Here is a 24890-nt window from a genome sequence, read left to right as displayed (position 1 = left end):
TTACTGGGTTATGTGTCGTAGTTTTATTCGTCGCCCAGGTATCGACGCAACTACGTCCGGGAGTCGTCCTCAGACGCAGACGCAGAATTTCTGGCAATTGCTGTATTCATTATAAATGAAACACTTATCTATTTTCGAATATAGAAAAAATCTTTTATTTCAACTCTCGCTTAAGCAAATACAGTCTTCACGCCTTCAAAAATTTACTAAAATTTAAATGGATAAAAATCTAATTTCTCAAGTTTTAATTTAATAAAATAAGAGAATTTGAAAATGTCTTTCAACAGTCTATTTTAAATGTGCCTTGAAGTGCTCAAATTATTTGAGTCATTAGGACATATATGTCATTACGAAATGATTGAAGAATCTATTTAAAGAAATACTGTTCTCATTTTCGAAAAACATGTTGAAAATTTTCTTCAAAATTTTTTATAAGAAATTAATCCATCGGCCTTACTTTTAAATCAACTACGCGTACTTCACTTCTCCAATATTCGATTCCTTACCTAATCATTCCTCAATTTAAACTAATATATAATCACTATATTTCTACAAATAGCGCATTATGAATAAGTTTACTATAATTACTGTGATTTACATTTAGCTACCTGGCAATGAATTAGTCATTTTAATACTTAAGTGAATATTTATGATGTACTAATCTTCGTTGAATGATTGATTCTGTCGATCTTTGGTTTATTCAACTGCGGGACACTCTGCAAAACAAAAGGAAATTATTATATAAAAATCACACCTTAATTGTTGGTTTATACGTTCTGAATTGAGCTGGTAAGTTGCGCTTGTGGCAGAACTTTCTACTTTATGTTTTCTAAGACAAGCTCCAACGCAAACTCCTGGTTGGTCAACTCAATCAATATACTTACTGCAGACTGAGCAATTAAGTTCGTCAGATCCATCACCGCAGCCGTCCCGCCCACTGCAAGTAATTGCATCTGAGCGACAACGTCCATTTGCACAGCGAAAAGGACAACTTCTCGCAGATAGTCGACTTCGATTACGTGTGCGACACGCAGTCCGGGGCTCATCACTTTGGTCCCTGCAGGAGACAACAGCGTTGCAGAACTCGTATGCGGGAAGACATTGGCCGTCGTTGCACCTGAACGATCCTTCTGGGCATCCTATAGTGAATGAAGGGAATTAATCACTTTTTTGGGCGCACATCCAATTATATATATTATATTGCATATTATCCAGGAGGTCCTAAACCCCAAGTCCAAACTAAAGAGAAGAGTCAAGGAAATAATTGGGAATCGAAAAGTCTTGTAGAACTTTTGGAACGGAAGTAGTCTCTTGATTTTCTGATTGAAATAATATGGGACAAGAATTTGAACTTATTTAATCGTTCTATGTTTACATGCAGCAAAAATTATTTTTGCTGAATATTCAGTTATTTCGGAGAAGTATTTATTTATTGAAAATTGTATTTCGCCGGTCTAATCACTTCCGAAGGGGACCGGGTAAGGTTGAAATTACGATAATTATATTACTCTAGAAGATGAGTATTTTCTACTTGACCCTGAATGAATTCTATTAATAATTATTTTGTTTTTTTAAATTTCTGATTTTCTTGACGAAAGAATTTCGATGAATTATTTAATGTTTATAATTATTAGAAGGTTCACTCAAACTTATAAATAACATGATCGTGTTCTAGAACAATATAATTGACGCAATTCAAATCTCATCAGAATTGTCATTGTTACTCGATTTGCGAAATAAACGATTAAAAAAATAAATATTTCCTTGAAGTAAATGGATATTTGTGCAAAAATAATTTTTTTTCTTAGCGTACACTCAATATTAAAGGACATTTTTATTGCATAAAATTCTGAGATCTATCGGCTATGATATTTATGTTTTCTTTTTGAGCCTAAACAGACGCGAATGACTAAGACTTAGGGCCACTTCACTTGAGGTTGAGGGTGTTGTATCGTAAAAACGTGTGTTAAATGCATTTTGTTAACCCATTTCCATTAAACTGCATCACATAGTTGAAAACTAATAATCATATCATCTTACTTCGGCGATCTTTGCATCCTTCTTCATCCTCTCCATGAGGACAATCCAATCTTCCATCGCACTGGACAGCCCTGGAAACGCACACTCCGCTCTTTCCACATTTAAAAGCCTGACTAGGACAACTTCCATGAGCGCACTCTTCATCAGATCCATCTCCACAGTCTGGTCTTCCATCACAAACGAAGAACCAACTGATGCACGCTCCCGATCCGCGACATTGGAACGTACCACTCGAACATCCCCTTTTCTTAGCATTACAAGATACACTACTATTTCCGTGGGGAATGGCGCAGTCACATATTCCATAAATGCATCGTGAATTTGCATCGGCCATTCTACACTCGAGATCGTTGCTACATGATAATCCAAGGCTCACTGGTGTTACGATTGTTGCCTCGTGACGATCGGCTTTTGTTGGTACTAAAAACAGAGGAACAAATAATGCGTTAAATTCAAACAAAATGATAACCGAATTCAACGAAAATTTACCTGAAACCAATGTTGTTGTCTGAATCAGCTCAGTGATGACGTCAGCTTCGATTACCACGGCATCATGATCATCTGGGAGTTCATTGGTGTCACCGTTGTGCGGGTTTGGTGATCGGTACATTGGTCTTGTTACCATATTGACTGGAATTTTTGGAGTTGCCGCCGTTGTTGATAATAATTTTGTTGCATTCTTCAGCCAGGACAGGTGAAATCCTGCAAATAATTGTCCTTTAAATATTTTATGAACGAGTTTATTTTATTTGTTTAAAATACCGCAACCCAAGAGTACAGTTATTTACACTATTTTCACTTTACATCTTGTGTCCACTATTTTAGTTTAAAATATCAAATTATGTTATGCATTTATGTTGCAATCTTTAAGGTAATTATATATTTGCTCTATATAATTGCCATCTTCAACCTCCTCTAATTTTTTGTAGTGCAAGGAGGGGAATAATTGTTGGCTCTCAGTTTACTGAACAATTTTGTTCTCTGAAAATGATGCTGTGGGCAGTTCCACAAAATATAATCAAAAACTTGTGATTCTGCACCACATGGACATTTGGAATCATCAATTATGACTATCCTATACAAGTGGTCTCCAACATAATTTATGTACGAATTACTAGTCGTTATTGTCTTGTGCAATTTCTGGATTTTCTCGTTGAATATGATCTTAAGATGATCTTAAGTCTTTTGACTTCATATCGATTGGAATTTGTGTAAGACCCCCCCCCCCCTCCTCCTTCAGTCAAAATAATGGAACAGTTATGTCTTTCTACACTGAATATTCGATACTTTTTCTGGAACGATTTGGACTTTTTCCTGAAAGTTGACTAAAAAAGTGCGTAACTGTTTCGTAATTTTTACCGAATATTATTTTGACTGGCAGATTATGGAACAGGCACGTAATTTTTGAAGAATTTTTCTCTATGTGTGTGAAGGCTTAAAAACTTGAAATTTAGTGAATGCAAATTCCTAGCGTCTCGTTCCATGATAAGAAACAAACCAATGTTATCATGATCACTTACCAGAATCAGTTGTGTCGTCATTGGATTCCTCATTGGTGTCCTCTTCAGGAACATAGTCGACCGTTGAAGAACTTGCTGTTGGTGATGGAGGGATTACAAGGGAATTGGGACGACACACATTTCCATCCCTTTTCATGGGGGCTGTACACTGACATCGACCGAATAATTCTGGTATTAAAAAATCACAATGGGTGTCTTTCTCCCAGAGACGACAGTGCTCGTGGCTGTAGCACACCTGACCCGGTCGAGCAGCTGAATGAAACATAAAGGAAAATTATTAGGTCAGTGATAAATGGATGAGGCTAATTACTTCCGAATGAAATAAGTCATGGAAATAAATTTTCGATAAAAATTAGAGGTCTAGAGGGGAAAACGTGGGACAAAATGACAATCGACTACTTTTTAGGTCAAGTTTTGTTGGAAAAATTAGACTTGGGAGACTCGTTTTTATGATAAAACCAATATTCGTCCTTTGTTTTACCTCTCGGAGATCTAATTGTTACCTAAAATTTCTTAACCCTTGGACTTGGCTTTCTTGACCATCTCTGGTGACCAGATGTATTTTGAAAAAACTCCGCAATGAGAAAGTGACTCTGGGATTTTCCCCTTTTTTCGTTATGACATAAAGAAAAGGTCCCACAGCAACAAAGAAATAAACATTTCTTTGATATTCAATAAATATTTCTTTGAAATATTTCTTTCACATTCACTTTCATGATTGTATTTTATAATTAATCTATTCAATTATATTTCTGAACTTACGTGCTAGACATGTGTGTTTCCTGAACTGGAGAAATCCCTCTTGACATCTGCATACACCCGCTAGACAACTGCTGTTGGCCACTTTCATGGAACACTGCTCTGGCACAACGCAGTCGTTTCCCAAGAGAGTTGCTGAGGATTTTTATCGATAAAATCATTTTTCGATACCTCTGCACAGAAAGTTCGTACTTTGTTGGCTAATGTATGTGCGGGAGGAAAGTAAATACTTTCTACCCAAGAACGGAAAATATCCACTTTCCTCCCTCTCTCTAGGCAGCAAAATACAAACTTTTTTTTGCAGACGTGTTGAAAAATAACATGTGTGTAGCATCAAGGTACAGGGGACAGCAATAATTTTAATCAAACTTAAAATATTTGTTGATAAAAATTAAATGGGGTATAATAAAGATCCACGATCTTAACTGGTCAACTCTCATCCTCAGACTGACTCATACATCGTCCTCTCGTACCATCATACTCATTTGTTTATAATACTTTTCTTTCCCACTCCGTCACACTATTCTCTCTCAAACTCATTCCACTCATAGGACACACATAAATACACAAAGACCTACCACACACGTCGCACTCATTCCCAAAAATCATTTCCCTCTTCCGCTCAATCTCACAATGGCTCTCTCGTCTATCACGCAACGGGCATTCGATACTTTCATACAAACATTCAAATCTTGTCAATCGTCTAAATATTACAGTCTAGGTTTACTCATTCTGGCGACATACTTCCATCTCACTCATATCCACTTTTGTCTTTGTTTTATTCCACACAAAAAAGATAAGTCATCCTATATGTGCACCTAGGGCGGGGGGAAAAAAGTTGCCTCCTAAGCATCACTAAGTGAAGCTTTCGACTATGCTCTACCTCGCAATTGCATACCACCATTTGTTTTGTCTCAATCATCGACTTACTCTTTTTTGCTGTTTTAGGTTACTCCACATAGATAAAAAAAAAAAAAAAAAATGTTGCCTCCTAAGTTTCACTAAGTGAAGCTTTCGACTATGCTGTACCTCGCAATTGCATACCACCATTTGTTTTGTCTCATTCATCGACTTGCTCTTTTTTGCTGTTTTAGGTTTCTCCCCATAGATACTATCGATAACTTGTCTGTGGTGTTTATTTATCCTCGTATCTTCATGTGAGAACACGAGTGGACCTACATTTTTGAGTGGGCTCCGAACCACTGGACCTAGGGTGGGAAATATGAATTTCCGCCCTTGGCGCAAAATGGACTGTAAAATCATTTAGACTCATTAAGCTCGGGAAACCCGAAGGACGATGAGAGAACCGGTCTACTTACATTTGACGCAAGTCGTCTCGTTGTAAGGCGCAAAGAATGATTGACAGCGACAGTATCCGTGATGACAGCGGCTGTGGAGAATGCTCGTCTCGCAGTCTCGATCCCGGTAGCACTCGTCATTTAGACGGACGGTTGTGGGGGCTGGTGTTGACAAAACTGGTCCCTGAACAGAAGACAGTATAGTTTAGGACGAGTGCCGGAGGGATTATTGGTCTCGTGGCATTGTCCTTCGAGTCAAACGTGAGATTTCTCACATGTCAAATGGGAAATTTATACTTGTGATGTCACTAAAAATTCTTGCATGGGGTGGCAAATTACGGAACAGGTGCGTAAATTTTGAAGAGTTTTACTGAAAAAATGAATTTTTAGCCATGTCCACATGTGATTCGAATCCTCATTTGATCGACGCATGAGGTTCATGTTTGGAGCCCTCAGAATCAACAATTGAAACCTACATTTTAATTGCGCAATCCTCCAAGAAGGTCGACATGTCTCATTACAATGAACTATCAATTAATTATTCCGGTGACAATATTAAGCAAGACCAAGTGGTTGAGTCAGAAAATAATTGTTCCGGTGTACTAAATTTTTCTGTCACTATTTATTTCTGAACCCAGTTAAAATTAGAATTCAATTGTCAGTGGATTCAAAATTGGAAATTGATTTTATCTAAACCAGCGGGACAGAGGAGAGTTAGATGAAACCTCATCGATTAGTGGCCCTACGAATTCATGAAAAGAAAATTTACGAGGTCTTTAGTGTTTCCAATCAATTTTAATACGTAAATGAAACCAACTTTATGGCCTATTCGTCTCGTTGGTTTGGGCCTCATTGAATATTCATGGCGCCCCCTTCTGCCCGGTTACGAGAGATGGGCCCTCTTCTCCCTGATAACAACGAATTTTCTTCTACATTTTTTTCACTAGCGCGATGCATTTTTTCATACATCATTGCTTCTTGTTCTCCACTTCAAACTTCCTTCGAGGCCGTTGAACCACTTACATATTTTCAACATCGTGGAGATAATAACAGCTTGGAACATATGAACTGTGATAACCGAGGTAGATAGTTGGGGAACAAAAATTATGACCTACCAGTGCTAGGGGTTTAGGTTGCAGTCTACATAAAAAGGTTAGTGGATTATTTTTAGAAAATAATTTACTACAGAATATTTTTTTTTTGTGAAATTAGTATTTTTCACTGAATTCACAAATTTTCTGTTATTTTCTAGCTCTTGGATATGAACATTTATGAACAATTCTATCTGTATGTGCAATAAAACTTGAGGGGACCCATACAAAAATTAACAAATGTTGACCTAACGATTTTAGTTAAAAGTAAATGAATATTCATTGAAATTGATATAACAAATTCGAGGAGCGTCATATTGAGATAACAAATTCGAGAGGGGTCATATTAAATATTAAAGTACGCGTTCATCAAATTCATGATATGTTCAGAATATTTTTTTATTGAAAACGTCGAATAAAATTTGAATAAATTGCGTTCAATAATACGTTTAGCGGGTCCTTGAAAAGTTCATGAATGAGGTCAGAGCCAGAACATAATATGATTTTAAAGGATTGTTGAACGACAAAAACTTTCTCGAAATGACACTAAAATAATTCAGAATTTTTTTACAACCGAATAATTGTCATTTTTTTCAAGTACTCGCTCTCTAATTTTCTTCCTTAGTTTTTATCACATCCGGATATTTCCAAATACATCTGTTGACCAGAAGGAGTCCCAAAGGGAAAAGGAAATATTCCAGGGTGTGGAAATTATTACCCTCTTCATGGCAACCGAGTCTAACTAGTAATGTCTCGTCAGTCTCTTGTAGATATTCCTTGTGTCAAGTGCCTTCCCTCTGCGCAAATCTTAGAGTCCTTGAGTTATTAAAATCGTTTCTAAAACTTATTGAAAGTGTTCGCTTATTTAATACCATAATCCAACATTATCGATGAAGTGTTTGAGAGTTTTCCAGTTCTTACAAAAAATAAATCCCTTAAAATATAGTTAGTATACAACAGCTCCTTGATCATCTTCATGGCCATTCCCAAGATATATATTGTTCTATGCATCCGTAGGTGCTTCGAGTTAGCGTCTGCTCCCTACTTTCTTCCTCCGCAATCCCTAATCACTTCCCGGTTTCTCACAGGATTGGCAAACAATGCATCGCCCTCTCCGGCGCGTTGGTATGCGAGCATCATCGTCGGGAGGAGGGTGACGAACCGAGAATGCCGGCCGGTAGCTACATGCACTACAGAAATAAAAGTGACTACACTTATATTACACATTTGAGGTACAAGCGTTATACGCAATGGGAGAGTGCCCTTTAAAGGCGCATCCGTTGCGCAACATCGTGCGTGCACCGTTACTGCTATGTGTAGTGTGTCGAAGTAATCTTCCGTACTTGAGAATGAGCAACAAGAGATTATTCATTAATGCTCTTCAACTGTCTAATAAACCGGAGCACATCATGAACTAATGAGAATGAACTGATTCAGTCGTTCGTCAATACCGAAGATTTCAACAGGAAATTTCGCGCCAAACTGTTGAGAATATCTTTGACATTGGCTCGAGCAAACGACCCGTTGTAAACCTCCCGGGGAATAACGGAAAACACTCGGGTTGTTTAGGAGTTAAGCAGCGCAACAGGTGGGGAACCTCATAGGCCTTGAGGCAGACATCTCACCCTGGACGAACCGAGGATGAAGGACACTCTCGAAGGGTCTCTCGAGCAAACCACATCGGATTATCAATCTGGCTATAATTATATCGAGTACTTGAGTAGAATGTAAATGTTAAAGATGGTAAAGAATTAGGTTTAAAGAGATAATTAGTTACATTAAAATTTCAAATTGATTAATGTTAGGAATGGGATAGTTATAATGATTCAAACGTGTGAATGTTATTTTATTCTCTTTTATTTTGTACGTTCGAAGGACACAACCGCTCTGGTTCGTTTCGTTAGAGGAATTAACTAAAGAGATTAAAGGACCACAACACCCTGGACGTGATGACTCACATTAACAATTGTCCCAGTCATGCACCTCTTTTTAGGCACAAGAAAACAAAGCATCATACCCCAAACTTCTCACAATTTTCACTCATAAAAATGTTTTCCAATTTTAAGTGGAAATAGGAGAATAAAAGAAATATAAATCGTACAAAGACCTGTTCAATTCGACTGTAAATTAATTGTTGATAAACAGTTTGAAATGTAAACTCCAATAATGAATGGATGAATGGGTTTTTCGAAACGTTACTTTGTTAACAAACTTTTTTTTGGACGAAACTGAAAAATTGGAATATCTCGATAACTTAATGAGAACGGGTACGGATATTTTGATTGATTGAGGTAGGGTATATCGGAACGAATATTTTGAGAAGTGAAGAATTGAAATCGGTTCGATATTTCTTAAGGAGTTTCTGAAAACCGGTTCAGAATGAAATGGAAATTTATGAAAAACCTTTTGTAAGTTGATTGTTTTGATTGAAATAGGGATTGTACTTATTGCTTCCCAAACCTGTATCTCATATTCGATCAGATGCCCTATCAGATATTCTGTGCAACTTAAGATGCACTCACATTTACGAAGTCAATAGAATATTGTTCAATCCAATTTTCTTGTCTTATATCGTACACGGAATAGTATATTGAAAAGGGCAAAAGCAATTCGATCTTATTACAGACCCATATAATTTTGACTTATTATTTTACGAGGTCACTTTGCTCGGAGAGACTGTCTATGTCGTCTTAGGCCGACCCTCCAGATGACTATTTACTAAATGATAACAGTAAATGACTGACCCTGGAGGTGAGAAAACACCTCAATAAAATACCGTTCAATTGTTCTTTTATGAAATTATCATTTATTCATAAACCCGGCTTCTAATAAAACCAATGTGGTACCATATCACAAAAAAATTGTCCCCCGAGTCGACTACCAGGACCGACATCCCACTCGAGAAAAAATCCCTAGGACCCCAGCCATGAACGTCATGTTTCCGTAGTGATTTTCACCTTTTTGAGTTGAAGAATTATTGAGAGGGCTTGATATGTGTGGAAAAAAATGAATCATCTGTCTACAGCTGTTGTCAGTCCATCTCAGTGTGTTATAGTTTTTATAGTTTTTCTCCAAATAGTACCGAAATGTTTAGAATGGTTTTAATAAATAGAACTAGAGAAGAAACAGAAAGGAATGAATGAACAAGGGCCTTTTGTCAAATGGGTCTAGAGTGTCAAATCTTTGGTCGCTAAGAGTCAGTTGATCTGGAGACATCATACGAGAAAGATATACCTTCTGCGTGCGATAATAAATAATTAAAGTTAATAGTTAAATCGTTTTTATATTATTGAGACAATCCCTATTCATAATCCAATACCGTAAGGCCCAACACCACTCCCCGGACAAGAAAAAGGGGAATTCCCCCCGGAAAAAGTCACTAAAAATCCTGCAATTTCGAGATATAATCGATATCACTTTTGAAAAAATATTCCTTATCATAAAATCACTCCAGACACTCCATTATGTTGTTACGTAACTAGGATCAGTCTGATAATAATCGACACTTTTCTGTTTTGATGAAAACAAATAAACTACTAGCAACGCAGAAAAATACCGCAATATGGCTTCCATGCTGCTTGCGTTTTTTTTTTCCGATGGAAAATTTTCATACGTAATTATTGATTTTTAACCGTTAAGAAACTGTCTCGAAGTGACTCGCGTAAACATCGCAACGGTGCCAGCAATTGCCGCCTCCGAAACATTATTATAAATTCTTCTCGCCAAGTCATTGCCAATGTCCGCTGTACCATCCTGAGAATAAAAGACCCGCCAGTAGCATCACTGCCATTATAACACTCACGATCGTTATACGTACTCCAACTATAACAGTTGAGAGAGGCTGTTATTCCCCGCATTTGTGAATTTCTAGGGAATCCATCGTCGACGCGTATATGCGGTGGCATTGAACTTGAACGGCCTTCGGAAGGTTTCAGTTCGTTCGTAACATGAAGTTACGTATATTATAGTAGCCAAGGGGTCTGTTTATAACACATCCAGATGGAAAGGTGAAATTGCTCAAGCCAATAAATTCTTTCAGTTTACGTTGCTCACACGGACAAAAGGATTTCCTTGCCTTTCAGAGATTGAACATCTTCGCTTAGGAATGTCTGTGTCATTATAAAATTTATTAAAATAAAAAATATATTTCCACCGCCATTTCCAGTCATTTCATCCTTCATATGTGAATTCATGAGAAGACAACGTCCTCTGGCGACGGAAATATTTCGCGAGGGAATTAATTCTCGGGAGAAATGTCCAGGTCAGAATTGCCTCTGTCCGTAATCTCTTTGGAAATTTCTTCTCTGGACAGATCTTCACTTTTCGTCGTCCGGGGATTGGCATTTGTCCCTCCTCGAACTTGAAGAAGTGAAAATCACTAGGGGTAAATATTGTTAAAGACTAGTTCCCTAGGGATTTTTTTGTTTATATTTATTTTCCGTTGCTGCGAGTCATGGTGACTATGTGGGGGTTGATCGAGGCTTTGGAAAGGGTCAGATCAGATTTCTACCCGACCAGTAATCGACCTTGGAACCTAGACGTTGTGAGAGAAGGGTTTTAGTCACTTTCACTGGGCGCAATGAGCTAGGGATTTTTAGGAGCGTCGTAGTGTCGTCCGAGTGGAAGGGGAGCCACGCGAACAAAAATCCCTATGACACTCGCCCTGAAATGTCCTATTACCCTTATTTAGTTTTTTTTGCACGATAATATTGATTTTCAGAAGATGGAGAGAATTTTATTTTGAAGGATGTTCTGGTGAGCTTTTTTTCCAAAATATTTGTGAGGTTGTGAACAAAAATTGTTTTTCAAAATGTTCTAAAGAGTTTTTCGGTACTCGGGGGAGATCTCCGATCTTTTCGTCACATAGGTAATTTTGTTATATACTTTTTGGCAATATGCAAATAATTAATCTTTGCGTATATACTATTCCGTGCGTGCAGAGAGAGAAAAAATTATTTTTGCCAAATATGCATTTGCTTTCTAGAAATATTTATTTAAAAAAAAATTGTGTTTCTACGGTCTAATCATTTCCCAGAGGGATGAAGTTACGTTCAAATTACGATAATCTTATTATACTAGAAGATTTTTTAATCATTTAATTTTTTTAAAAGGAAAAGTATTTTCTATGTGACCTTAAATGATCTGTACTAACAATTATTTAGTTTTTCAAAATTTCTGATTTTCTTGAAGGATCAATTTCGATGAATTAATTGATACTCATAGGTATTGCAGGAGTTCACTCAAAATTATAATTAACATGATCATGTTCTGGACCGATATAATTGACCCAATTTAAATCTAATCAGAATCATCAAGAAATTACTCGATTTCAGAAATAAATAACTAAAAAAATCAATATTTCCCTGAAGTAAATTTATATTTGTAAAAAATAATTTTTTTTCTGAATGTACACTTCATCGATTGTTCAATTACAAACTACATACTTGTAATTATTGTATAATTAATCAATTACTACACGTCTTCCCTCGAATAACTCCCTGCCTATCGATAATATCCCTATCTACATAAAAAATTTTGGCACGTTATTTACAACTCCATGTTCAACCCAAGGTCGAACATATGTACCGTACATTGTGATTCATCACATTGTTCGACACCCCTCTTTCCTAGTTGCCCTTGGTAGGGAATCGATTAAGTACATGACCCTTCCTTTTTCTTGCGTCTGCTGATTCCCTGATTTTTCACTTCTCCCTCACCCAGATTATTCACTCGAGCTTTCCTTTCTATAAACTAAAAAAAATCATACTCAACAAAATATCGACCATCCACAGACAACAATAATAATTAATTTTTCCTTTGTTGTGATCAACAAATTCAAAGGTACTTGGAATTACACTCAAATTCATTGCAAACCCAGGATGAAATATCTAATATCTCAGCTACATTATAATCAGGCATTCAGAATAGGGTATATTGGATTATGGATAGGGATTGTCTTAATAATATAAAACCGATTTAATTATCAACTTTAATTCTTTATTATCGCACGCAGAAGGTATATCTTTCTGGTATGATGTCTCCAGACAGATCAACTGACTTTTAGTCACCAAAGATGTGACACTCTAGACCCATTTGACAAAAGGCCCCTGTTCATTAATTCCTTTCTGTTTCTTCTCTAGTTCTATTTATTAAAACCATTCTAAACATTTCGGTACTATTTAGAGAAAAACTATAAAAACTATAACATCCTGAGATGGACTAAAAACATCTATAGACAGATGATTCATTTTTGTCCACACATATCAAGCACTCTCAATAATTCTCTATATTGGATTATGGACAGGAATCATCTAAATAATATCAAAAACGATTTGACTATAAACTTTAATTCTTTATTATCGCACGCAGAAGGTATATCTTTCTCGTATGATGTCTCCAGATCAACTGGCTCTTAGTCACCAAAGATGTGACACTCTAGACCCATTTGACAAAAGGCCCTTGTTCATTCATTCCTTTCTGTTTCTTCTCTAGTTCTATTTATTAAAATCATTCTAACCATTTCGGTTCTATTTGCAGAAAAACTATAAAAACTATAACATACTGAGATGCACTGATAACAGCTGTAGACAGATGATTCATTTTTGTCCACACATATCAAGCATTCTCAACAGCTCGAATCATATTGTAAATGAATCAGGTACATTTGAGCACTTTAACCAATAAAAAAAATGTTTGGATCTAGTGTAATTGCTCGGATCTAATGATCACATCTCTGCGGATGTGGAGCCTAATTGTGACTCGATTCTTGTACATTTGCATCGTGTACAATGCACTTTAATTCAAGATAAAATATTATCTGACTATTTTTCTGATACCCGGGGTCATCAGAGTCATACAATCTGCATAAAAAAAAACTCACGATTCTTTCTTTCATCAAGTCGCTCTATATGTGCCCCATATTTATCAGGGAAACCAATAACAATGCCCGGGAATATTAATATTAATGATTAATCCGGTATATAGTGCGCGAATTCATGATTGCATATATGTACATACGTTACACTGGTAACGGAACAACTATTTAACGCATCCATACACTGACTTACGATTGGAAAATACCGTTTTATATTTGATGAAATATGTGTGCCATCGAATGCCAGTGAACTTTTAATGCTAGTCATTGATCATCAATCATTCAGGGGAGTGATTAATTTTGTCATACGACAATTGAGATCTAGGGACAGTTACGACAAGAGTTGAGGAATTCATCTACAAGTGTTCGAAATAGAGTGAAAGAGGAGATAACGTCTGAGTTTTTGGTGGGATGTGAATGGTGGAATATTCATTAGTTGGGTGATGTATTGTTGAAGCTACTGTAGATTGTGTCGATGATGATTTAAATTCATGACAGCAGTCAGTGACTTTCTGCTCGGGTATGAATTTTTAAAGCATTTTTTAAGGGGAATGTTATGGGAGTGAATAAGATCATTTTTCAGAGTTGAAATGAACAACAAGTGTAAAATTATTCTTGTATTGTTGATGATATATTTTTCTTTTGTTTGGAAATTAGCAAAGTGCTTTTGAATGCTGAATTTTGATTTTTTTTAGGTTATGTTGTCTTGTATTGTAATTTGCGTACAAGGAGAGAAATTTTTTTTATGATTTTTTAATGATTTTTTGCGAATGTTCCGTTGTCTGTCAGTCGAAACAATATTCAGTAAACATTGCGGGGAGAGAAATATTCAAGAAAAATTACGACTGTTCCGTAATTATGGAGCGAAATGCGATTGTCGGAAATTTTATGGAACTGCCACGGAATTTTTGCGGAGAGTTCCGTAATTTTTGGGTGAATCGAGTGCGAAAAATTACGGTACTGTCGCGGAAAATTGTTCCAGTCTATTCCGTAGTCAATGAACGAACTCTGAGTTCCGTAATTTTTACGAAATATTTTTCCCTGTGTATGGAACAGTTATGCATTTTTTCATTAAGAGTTTCATACGTTTTTTTAACATCATGAACTTTTTACTAAAAATTCACTTAAAAATATTCTGTGAACAGTATTTCCCTTTTTTACTTTCCCTAATTTCAAAAATAATTATATTCCTTCGGAATATAACAAGTTATACATTTTTTTTCACTGAACATTTCGTACTTTTTCTTGAACCTCCTGGACTATTTTCGTAAAAATTCACTTAAAAATATTTTGTGAACAGTATTTCGCTTCTTTAATTTTCCAAATTTCAAAAATAGTGATATTTTTTCGGAATATAACAAGTTATATATTTTTTCAGTGAACATGTCGTACTTTGTCTTGAACCTCCTGGACTTTTTCGCAAAACTTCACTGAAAAAGTGCATAACTGTTCCCTAAAGTCTGCAGAACATTTTTTTGACTGGCAGATTACGGAACAGACACATAATTTTTCAAAAATCTTTTTCTCCACGTACCCGCAAAGTAATTTCTGCTGCGAAACGGAGGCTAATGTGTACTTCGCACTCGCCCCAGTGAAAAATCCTTCTCTAATAAAAGATTTCAACTCTTTGAGGATTCAGATGCAATGGAATTGTCAACATTTCATTTATAAATAATAGAATACGTTCGAAACACCACATTTGGAAGAACCATCTAAAAGTTAACTCATGAGAAATTATCAAATGATCGATTATGACACCAAAATAATCGATTACCCCCATGTATCCACTCTCTTCGATAAGTGACTTGTGTCACTTTTTGTATAGACCTTTTTCACTGACCGATTATCACAAAGAAATAATCGATTATCCCCGTGAATCTACCATGTTCAATAAGTGACCTACATATATCGCTTTTATATAGGAGTTTTCCACTGATCGATTGTCACAACCAAATAATCCATTATCCCAATGAATCTGCTATGTTCGATTAGTGACCTGTATCGCTTTTTATATGGGAATGGTGTTACATCTGAATAAAAACAACGTCTGAACAATCAACGAAATTAAATTTTCATTTCATAAGAGAAAAATTATTTTCGTCGTTTTTGGACTTTACGCGGAGAGGAATTTTAGGTAAAAAAATTAGACCTCCGGGGGGGGGGCGAAACAAGGGGTGAAGATTAGTTGTATCACAAGGGATGTGATTAGTTGTATCACAAAAATTATAATTATTATAATTTGATAATAATTATAATTTAATAATTATATTATTATTATTATTTTTGTGATACAACTAATCAAATTATCCATAATATTTTGATTAAATCAAATTATTGATTTAATCGAATTTGATAATAATCATAATTATTAAATTATAATTATTATCAAATTATACTCAGCCCCGGACCTCTCTATAAACGAGACGAAGGGGAGGGTTTGAGTCACCTACTGAGCGCGTCTCCAGGTGGCGGATAGGAGGGGGCCGGAGTATGAGTGGCACCTTGGGACCGGAGACAGGAGGCTGGAAAGAGCACCTGAATCTGGATTTCCGGGGTACACTTCGGATACCGGTCTGCGATGACTATAACGTCGACCTACGGAAGTAAAAACCCGTTAGGAAGACCCAAAGCATCGCCGCGGACCAGACTTCCCAAGCTAAGGTGGAAGTTATCGTGCCGAGGGCTGAATGACACTGGGGAACAGTGTCTCAAACGATACCCTTGGGGAACCAGGCAGCACCCCATTGTATGCATGCCTTACCTCCGCATCCAGGCTCTGCGGGGGTGGACCTTCTTTTCCTGGTTACTCGTGGGATTAACATGGACCCATTAAATAATAATAAAAATTTTAACGCCGATGACGGTGCCCTCTCTGAGGGAACGGCAGAGGCTTACAGGTCGGAGGAGAGTACGATCTGCGCTAGGGCTCCGGAAGGGGAACAAGCGCAGATACAAATGGAAGTGGAAGGGGAGCCAGCCTCAGAGGGGCCTACCAGTGGTGGGCCCGCTGTCGCTGACCCTACCCTGGCGAAGAGGAGGAAGGGTAGGACGGGCGCGGAGAAGCGCCGGGCCCGCCAGGCTAGGCTGAAAGCCGAGGCCTCGCGGGATCAGCAATCTCCGCAGAAAGGGACCGCGACGGAGGAGAAGGAGGAACAGGGGACAGGGCCCAAGAGGCCCAGGTCCTCAGGATCCACTCCCCCCGAAGTGGCCATGCCCAAGAAGAAGGCACGGGCAATGGAAGGGCTGGGGGCAACCTCTTTCAGAGAGGCGGCGAAGGGTGGAGGCAGGGTGGCCGTAGTGCCAACTGGCCATCCGGAGCTGTCCCTGACAAGGGAACAGGCCAACCTAGTCCAGGAGGCGCTAGTGGCGGCGTTGTTCGGGACTGACCAAGATGGTCAGCTCCCGAGCTTCGATGGCCACTGGTATGACGATGGCGTGCTGTGGGTGGCATGCGCGGACAGTCGATCAAGAGAGTGGTTGACTACCGTGGTGCCCACCCTGGCACCCTGGGAAGGGGCCTCCCTTATCCTGGTGGATAAGGAAGCGCTCCAGAAGCTGATCAGGGTTACGGCCTTTCTCCCGGGAAAACCCGTGGGAGCGGCTATGGCTCTTGAGAGGCTGAGGATGCAGAACCGGGCCCTCACCACAGGCAAGTGGAGGGTGTGGGACTGCCGGAGCGGGGAGGAGGGGCTCAACATGGTGTTGGGAGTAGACCCCAAGTCCCTAGAGGCCCTGAAGGGTTTGGGGATGGCCCCATTCTACTGCCTCGGCCGGGCTCGTTTCTACGAGACCCAGCGGAGAGCGGCGGGGGGAAAGGCGCCCCAGACGCAGCCAGGCCCAGGGAAAGTGGTCGCTGACCAAGGGGGGTCAGTGACCGCAGGGGAGGGGAGAGGGCAGGAGGGTGCGCCAAAGGGTCCGGGTGGACAGGAGAGTGCCCCAGTAGCTGCCAGGGAAGGCGCCCGCGAGGGAGGAGGAAAGGAGTGCGAGGAAGGCTCTCTCTTACAGAGGGACCCCCTTGCCCCTGCAAGGCCTCCGCTGAGCGGACGGACCAAGGGCCGAAGAGGTAGGCCGCCTCTGGTGAGAGGGGGCGCGGCGGGAACTGGGAGAGGGTCTCAAGGGACCCTCAACTGGGCCCTGCCGGGCTCATCCCACTCAGGGCAGGTTAGGGCGCCACCAGGCGACCCTGCCTAACGGCCAAACAATGGCCAGGGGGATAAGGGGGGAAGGAGCAGAGGGCAATAGGCAGGGAGACGGCATAGGCTCTCTGCTAGTCCACTGCTCCCAGATTAACTTGCAGCACTGCAAGGCTGCGACTGCCCTGCTGAGTCGCAGCCTGGCAGTAGAGCATACAGACATATGCCTTATACAAGAGCCCTGGCAACACGGAGGCTCGGTAAAAGGCCTATCTGGAGGCGAGGTGGAGCTATTCTATGCTCAGGGCGACCTGGGCCCCAGGGCCTGCATTGCTGTCAAAAGAGCGTGCGGAGCCAGGGGAATGGCCAACTTCTGCCACAGAGACTTGGTGGCGGTTGTCGTGAGACTTCGGGGGGAGGCCGGTGCGGAGGACATAGTTTTCTGCTCGGCTTACTTCCCACATGACTCGCCGACACCACCACCTACCAATGAGCTGCGTGATCTGGTGAATCACTGCAGAGCTAGAAAGTTGCCACTCATCATAGGTTGTGACGCAAACGCGCAGAACGTGGTGTGGGGCAGCGAAGGATGTAATGACAGGGGCACTGCTCTCCTGGAATTTATGGCAGACGTTGACCTAGAGATCCTAAACAGGGGCTCGAGGCCCACGTTCGTCACTTCTCGCTGTCAATGTATCATTGACGTAACCATGTGCACCCGCCGGCTGGCGAGGCGATGCAGGGACTGGAGGGTGGACCGGGAGGACACACTCTCTGACCATCGACGCATCAGATTTAGCATAGAGGGCTGTGCCCAACCGCAGCAGGACCGCCTGCGCAGAAACCCAAGGGCCACCGACTGGGACTCCTTCGAGAGGAACCTGGAGGAAAGGCTCGGGGTTGGACGCGTTAGGCCCTGCAGGGAGGACCGGTTAGAGGACGAGGTGGAGAGAATCCACGTTGCCCTAACTGAGTCTTTTGAGACGGCATGCCCGGCTAGACGTTGCAGGAAGGGTAATAAAGTGCCTTGGTGGAGCCGTGAGTTGGACAGGCTGAGAAGCCAGTCCAGGAGGCTCGGAAACCGAGCGCACAAATCGAAGAGGGCCGAAGACTGGACTCTGTACAGAAATGTACAGAGAGAGTACAAGAGGCTCATAAAACGATCAAAGGAGCTCACCTGGAGGACATACTGTGAGGAACTGGAGGCGCTTTCAGGCATCTCCAGGCTTCGCAGGGTCTTCTCGGGGGGCCCTTCACAACGGCTGGGTGGAATCACGCTGGAAAGCGGAGAGACCATCACAGAACCGCGAGAGGTCCTTGAGCATCTGGTTCGCGCGCATTTCCCGGACTCTATTATAGAGCTTCCAGGAGAGTGCCTGGAAGTGGACTGGAAGCGAACAGGAAGCGGCGATCCCGACTGGGAGCTAGCCGCACGAATAGTAACGCTGGACAGGCTGCAATGGGCGGTGGACTCCTTCGAAATGTACAAGAGTCCAGGTCCGGATGGGATACATCCGGCCCTCTTGCGAAGAGGGGGGCCATTGCTCCTGCGCAGACTGATACCGGCATTCAGGGCCTGCCTAGCATTGGGCTATGTGCCAGGCAGGTGGCGGGAAGTCAGGGTTGTCTTTATCCCCAAACCGGGTAAATGCAGCTACGACAACGCGAAAGCCTACAGACCGATCAGCCTGAGCTCCTTCTTACTGAAGACGCTGGAAAGGCTGGTCGATAGGCACATTAAGGAGGGGGCACTGAGGATTAATCAGATATGCCCCTCACAACATGCTTACCAAGCTGGCAGATCGACTGAGACTGCGCTACACCACTTGGTAGGCACAATAGAAAATGCGAAGGAAAGGGGGGAGGACACCCTTGGCGTCTTTATCGACATCGAAGGGGCCTTCGACAATACCGCCTTTGATACAATGGAGAAAGCTGCGGCAGCGTTTGGGATCGAGAATTCGATCATCAAATGGATAGCCGCCATGCTCCGAACAAGAGTTGTCCACTCCACCCTTGGGGACAGTGAGGTAAGGGCTGCGGTAGGGAGGGGCTGCCCGCAGGGGGGGGTTATCTCTCCTCTGCTATGGCTCCTCGTAGTTGACGGCCTCCTCACTGGACTCGAGGAACTGGGGGTAAGGACAGTCGCATATGCGGATGATGTGGCACTGCTGGTAACTAGCAGGAACACGAGCATGCTGCACAGCAAGATGCAAAAGGCGCTGGACTATGTTCAGCAGTGGTGCACATCGAAGGGCCTAAGGGTAAACCCAGGCAAAACGGAGATGGTGCACTTCACACGTAGAAGGAGGGGTGCTGTTAAGGCTCCCTCCATTTACAACACAATGCTGAAATTCTCGAGTGAGGTCAAATACTTAGGTATTTGGCTCGACGAGAAGCTCAGCTGGAAAAAGCACATCGCCATGCAGACTAGCAAGGTCACCATGACTTACTGGGCATGTAGGCGAATGTTTGGAAGCACATGGGGTCTAAGGCCGAAGATGGTCAAATGGATCTACACGGCCATTATGACCCCACAGCTAACATACGCAGCCGCAGTGTGGTGGACAGCCTTGAACAAGGCCTGCCACAGGAAAGCGGTGGACAAAATAGGCAGGCTTGCGATGCTGGGCATAACAGGGGCCCTCAGAACGACCCCCAGCTCAGCGTTGGAGGCTCTGCTCTTTATGCAACCTCCACACCTAATTATAAGGGAAGAGGCAACAAGAGCGGCCGCAAGACTGCGGCTACAGGGAACATGGAAGGGAGCTAGGAATGGGCATGCTAGTGTCCTCCGCGCGGACAGAGAGCTGGAAGGGCTACTGTCGCGCGGTGCTGACGCCTGCAGACCCCGATGGCACTTTCGCAGAAAGTTCTCGGTCAATCTTGGATGGGGGGAAACCCCGTCAGGAAAGGATGCGGACTGGGTGCCGCCCCGTGGACTAGTCTGGTATACGGACGGATCACGGGTGAGCGGACGGGCAGGTGCGGGGGTCTGGTCAGAGGGGCCCGCAATAGCGAGGACCATTGGGCTGGACTCACACGCAACCGTGCTCCAGACCGAGCTAGCTGCCCTAAGGGCCTGCGCCAGGATGATCCTGGAGAGGGGGGACAAGGGCAAAAAGATCTTCATCTACTCAGATAGCAAGCGCGCGCTGAGAGCAATACTCAGGTATGAGTGTTGTTCTAAGCTGGTGAGTGAATGCGTCGAGCTGATGGAGGAAATTGCCGTAAATAATCGGCTCGAGGTGGCCTGGATTCCGGGACACGCTGGCATCAAAGGCAACGAAAAAGCCGATGAGCTAGCAAAGAACGGTAGTTGCAGGGGCTTTCAGGGAGAGGTGGAGCACGTAGGCGTGCACACCGATTTTGTGAAGGACCTGGTCAAGGAACGTGCGGATAGGAGGATCGTGGAGAGATGGGACTCGGAGACGGGTGCCAAGCACACGAAATCCCTCCTAGGAGAACCCACTAGGAAGCTGGCAGAGACCCTGTTGGGCCTAAACAGGGTTAAGCTCCGTACTATGGTGGGGCTTATCACTGGACACTGGCCCCTGGCTCTGTACTTATCAAGGATAGGCAAGGGGACTGACCCCCTATGCAAAAGATGCGGGCTGACAGAGGAGGATCCTCTTCACCTATGCACAAGATGCAGCGGACTCGATGAAGCCAGATGGAATGTCTTCGGGTCTACTTGCATAGATATACATGTCGACAGGGACGGGATCAAGGGGCTCTATGAGTTAGCTCGTAGGGCACAAATACTCGATACCAGCGACTAGACGGCTGCCTGAGGGCAGGGTGTAAAATGGCCGAGAGGCTGATTGCACCTCCGGACAGGACCGTCTAAATATGATAAGTGATGATAAGTGATATCAAATTATAAAAATTATAATTTTTATCACAAAAATTATAATTTTTGTGATATACTAATCTTCATCCCTTGTTTATTATAATATAATTATAATTATAATTATATTATACTAATTATTTTATTATAATTATAATTTTTGTGATACAACTAATCTTCATCTTTAGCTTCCTCAGTCTAATTTTTTCAATAAAACTTGACCTAAAAATTGGTGAATTGCCATTTCGTCCCACCTTTCGTCCTCTAGAAGTTTAATTTTTATTGAAAATTTCTTCTCGTGTAGTGAGTCGATATAAACTACAAAATTAAAACTTGAAATTACTACGATTACAAGGTTTCCATCCGGAAACAAAAATGTGTTTTATGCATGGAGAAAAAGCAAACAGCGCAGAACCCCATTCGGCAGAAGCTGTGTTACCGTTACTTTATGCGTTATTACTAATTTCTTTTTATTTCCACCAATTTCATAGGTAATAAGCTTCCGAATAAAAGCAATTCCCCTTTCCAAAATAATAAATCGGTTTATATTACCGATACATCCACTAATCCCCATCCCCAGCCAATACATTCTGTGAAATATTTCCTAATAGAAAATTGAAAAAATTAAAAATTTATATCCTATTACTGCGACTGATTTATATTATATGACTTTACCTAATTAACTTTTCCCTTAGACTTATTTATAACTGTCCGCTCATAATACAAATTAGTACATAAAATCTCAGATCTATAGTCCGAGTCTTACGGATATTGCGGAGACGATAGTAATTTTGAAATGGAAAAATTTTTGAAACCGTGATATCTCGAAAACTTTCTACGGCAAAAAATGTGTTTTTTGATTCATCTTGATAGAAGATGTCATAGGAAATATTTTGATGAAAAAAAAATGTATATCCGCTTAGTCTTTTAATTTTTAGGGACTTTATCGTGTCCCCGACATTTTTCAAGAAAAAGAAAAGTCTTTATTATCATCAAACTGACTCTACACATATAAATGACAATATTGTTAATTGTTTTGAACGATATTAACGATAGAAAAATTTTCTCGCTAAACAAATTCAATTTGGTCACGAAAAAATAATCGCTCACTTCTTTCTTTATTAAAGAAAAAATAAAATGAGTAAACAATAGCCCGAAAAATGGTAATAATTATAATGCTAATTGTAGTAATTCAACAAAGCTATGTTTATATAAAAATTATTCTTCTTGGAATAAATTTTACTACTATTCGCATTAGAATTGATAAGTGCGCATAAAAAAATGATATTTTTATGTTACGTAAAAAGTACCATCCGAGTCATTATAATTTTTATAATTCCTCAGGATGTTGGCTTGAACACGCAGTGAGTCATCCGTAAAGGAATTTTCACCCACCTTTTGATGTAAATAGCCCACCGCATTTTAAGACACCGGTTTTTAAGACCTTTTTTATTACCACATAGCCAGGATGAATTTTACTATGATTTTACAGCAACAAAAATCATCGCAAAATCATGAAATATCTCGGAAATGACGAGGAAAGCAGTTTCTCCGAGCGATTCATATTTTATTATAATTTTTGTTCATATTTTTTTGACGTGTGAAAGACTCACAACAACAGTAATAATTTTTTAAGATTCATTTTTAGTTTCTCTGAATGTTTACCACTAACAACAATTAATCCAAAATTACATCATTACATCATGACATCATTGAATCCCTGAAATTTAAGGACTAGAATCCTAAATAATTGGGATCTCCCTCAAAAAATAATTAAATAATGAAATCGATTCTTTGTTGAATTCCAAATTTCTCGTTTCCTGAAAATTTTTTTTTCTATTCATATAAAAATCTGCACCAGTAGAAGATGTTTTCAAAATAACATCCTCATGTATTTATCCCTAATCCCGAAAAAATCCTGTCGAAAATCACAATTTAAAAAAAACAAACATTCACTTACCAATAAGAAAACAATGGTGCAGCTTAAAACAATGCAGCGATTCATATTTCAATGAATAATAAATAAAAATAATTGTCACAATTCCAGCATTAAAAAAACTTCACGGAATAATCGTGTAATGATTAAATTGAATGATAAATCAATTGCGCGCGACAAGATTGAACTGCACAAATAGTAGATTGGTGGGAGCATACAGTATGCCAGTGTGATGATGACTGAGGCACAGTAAGGCTTTCAACGTTGTTAAACGAGAAATGAAGGAAGAAAGAAAATCTACACGGAGCCCTGCCTATGTTTCCTTCCACCTCCCCGTCCTGGCGTGTGTACCGCATCCCACCGTTCCTGGGCTTCCCCCCTTCACCCGCTCCCCCCTGAGTACCGCGTGTCTACTCAGGAATCTCTGGAGAGAATATACTGGAAGCTTCCAGGAAAAGAATAGAAGTAAGTGGTAAGCTCTGTTTGTCCAATACTTTTTTTTTTCTAAGCAAAGGAATTCCATCAAGAATAACACGAAGCTGGAGAAAATTGAGAAAACCGGAAATTTTCAGGTTCCGGTTTTCTTCGGGCCCGGTGATTAGAAGGACGTGTGTGAACTAGGGGCCCGTCTCTAAAAAACTGACTGAAGAAACTTATGAAAGAAAGTTCGTGATAAAAAATTCTGGTTAGAATAATTTCACAAAAAGTTAATTACAACAAAAACAAAGTTGTAGAGAAAAAATGAGAAGATGGATTGGAGTTTACATTTCGAATGTTTGTCAAACATTAATTTTTGAATGGAATGAATGGATCTTTGTATGATAATTATTTCTTTTATTCTGATGTTTCCACTTGAGAGTGGAAACACCAGAATAAAAACACCAGAGTCAGGAGAAAACATTTTTATGAGAAATAATTCTAGGAAGTTTGGAGGTGATGTGAGTGCTTTGTTTTCTGAATGTATACAGAGGTGGGTGCTTGAGTGGGATCATTGTTGATGAGACATCAGGTCCAGGGTGTCGTATCCCTTTAGACTATTAGTTAGTTCGTTTAAGGGAACGAAGCAGAGCGGTCGTGATTTCCAGCGTATAAAATAAAAGAGATAAAACGCGATTCACACACACACGATTTGATTACTAAACCATTATCCCATTTCCAATAAGATATGTTGGATTATGGTATTAAATAAGCAAACACGTTTATTAACTTTTAGAAATGATTTTGATTTCAGTATCTCCAAGACTTGCACAGACAGAAGGCACTTGACACAATGAATATCTACAAGAGACTGACGAGGCAGAACAAGTTAGACTCAGTTGCCCTGAAGAGGGTAATATAATGTCCACCCCGTGGAATATTTCCTTTTTATGACCCCTTCTGATCAACAGA

General features: G+C 40.5%; 1 protein-coding gene and 1 long non-coding RNA gene across 2 annotated transcripts; one reads left to right on the top strand and one right to left on the bottom strand.

Annotated features, from left to right (window-relative positions):
* Positions 1 to 176: 176 nt before the first annotated feature.
* Positions 177 to 23758, bottom strand: LOC135167562 (uncharacterized). The gene is made up of 8 exons (XM_064130879.1): positions 23526 to 23758; positions 5639 to 5801; positions 4323 to 4454; positions 3561 to 3812; positions 2530 to 2742; positions 2041 to 2460; positions 885 to 1139; positions 177 to 716 (listed from the first exon to the last, which is right to left on the bottom strand). Exons 1-8 carry the CDS (start codon positions 23568 to 23570, stop codon positions 697 to 699), a joined length of 1500 nt encoding a protein of 499 aa, XP_063986949.1. The 5' UTR covers positions 23571 to 23758; the 3' UTR covers positions 177 to 696.
* On the top strand, positions 5793 to 8456 carry LOC135167571 (uncharacterized). The gene is made up of 3 exons (XR_010299885.1): positions 5793 to 5963; positions 6565 to 6769; positions 7797 to 8456. It is a non-coding gene; the product is annotated as an uncharacterized LOC135167571 (long non-coding RNA).
* Positions 23759 to 24890: the final 1132 nt, after the last annotated feature.

The sequence above is a fragment of the Diachasmimorpha longicaudata genome, chromosome 11, assembly GCF_034640455.1.
Source record: "Diachasmimorpha longicaudata isolate KC_UGA_2023 chromosome 11, iyDiaLong2, whole genome shotgun sequence".
NCBI lineage: Eukaryota > Metazoa > Arthropoda > Insecta > Hymenoptera > Braconidae > Diachasmimorpha > Diachasmimorpha longicaudata.
The sequence above is the reverse complement of the archived record's forward strand: the minus strand, read 5'-3'. Positions and strand labels throughout refer to the sequence as shown.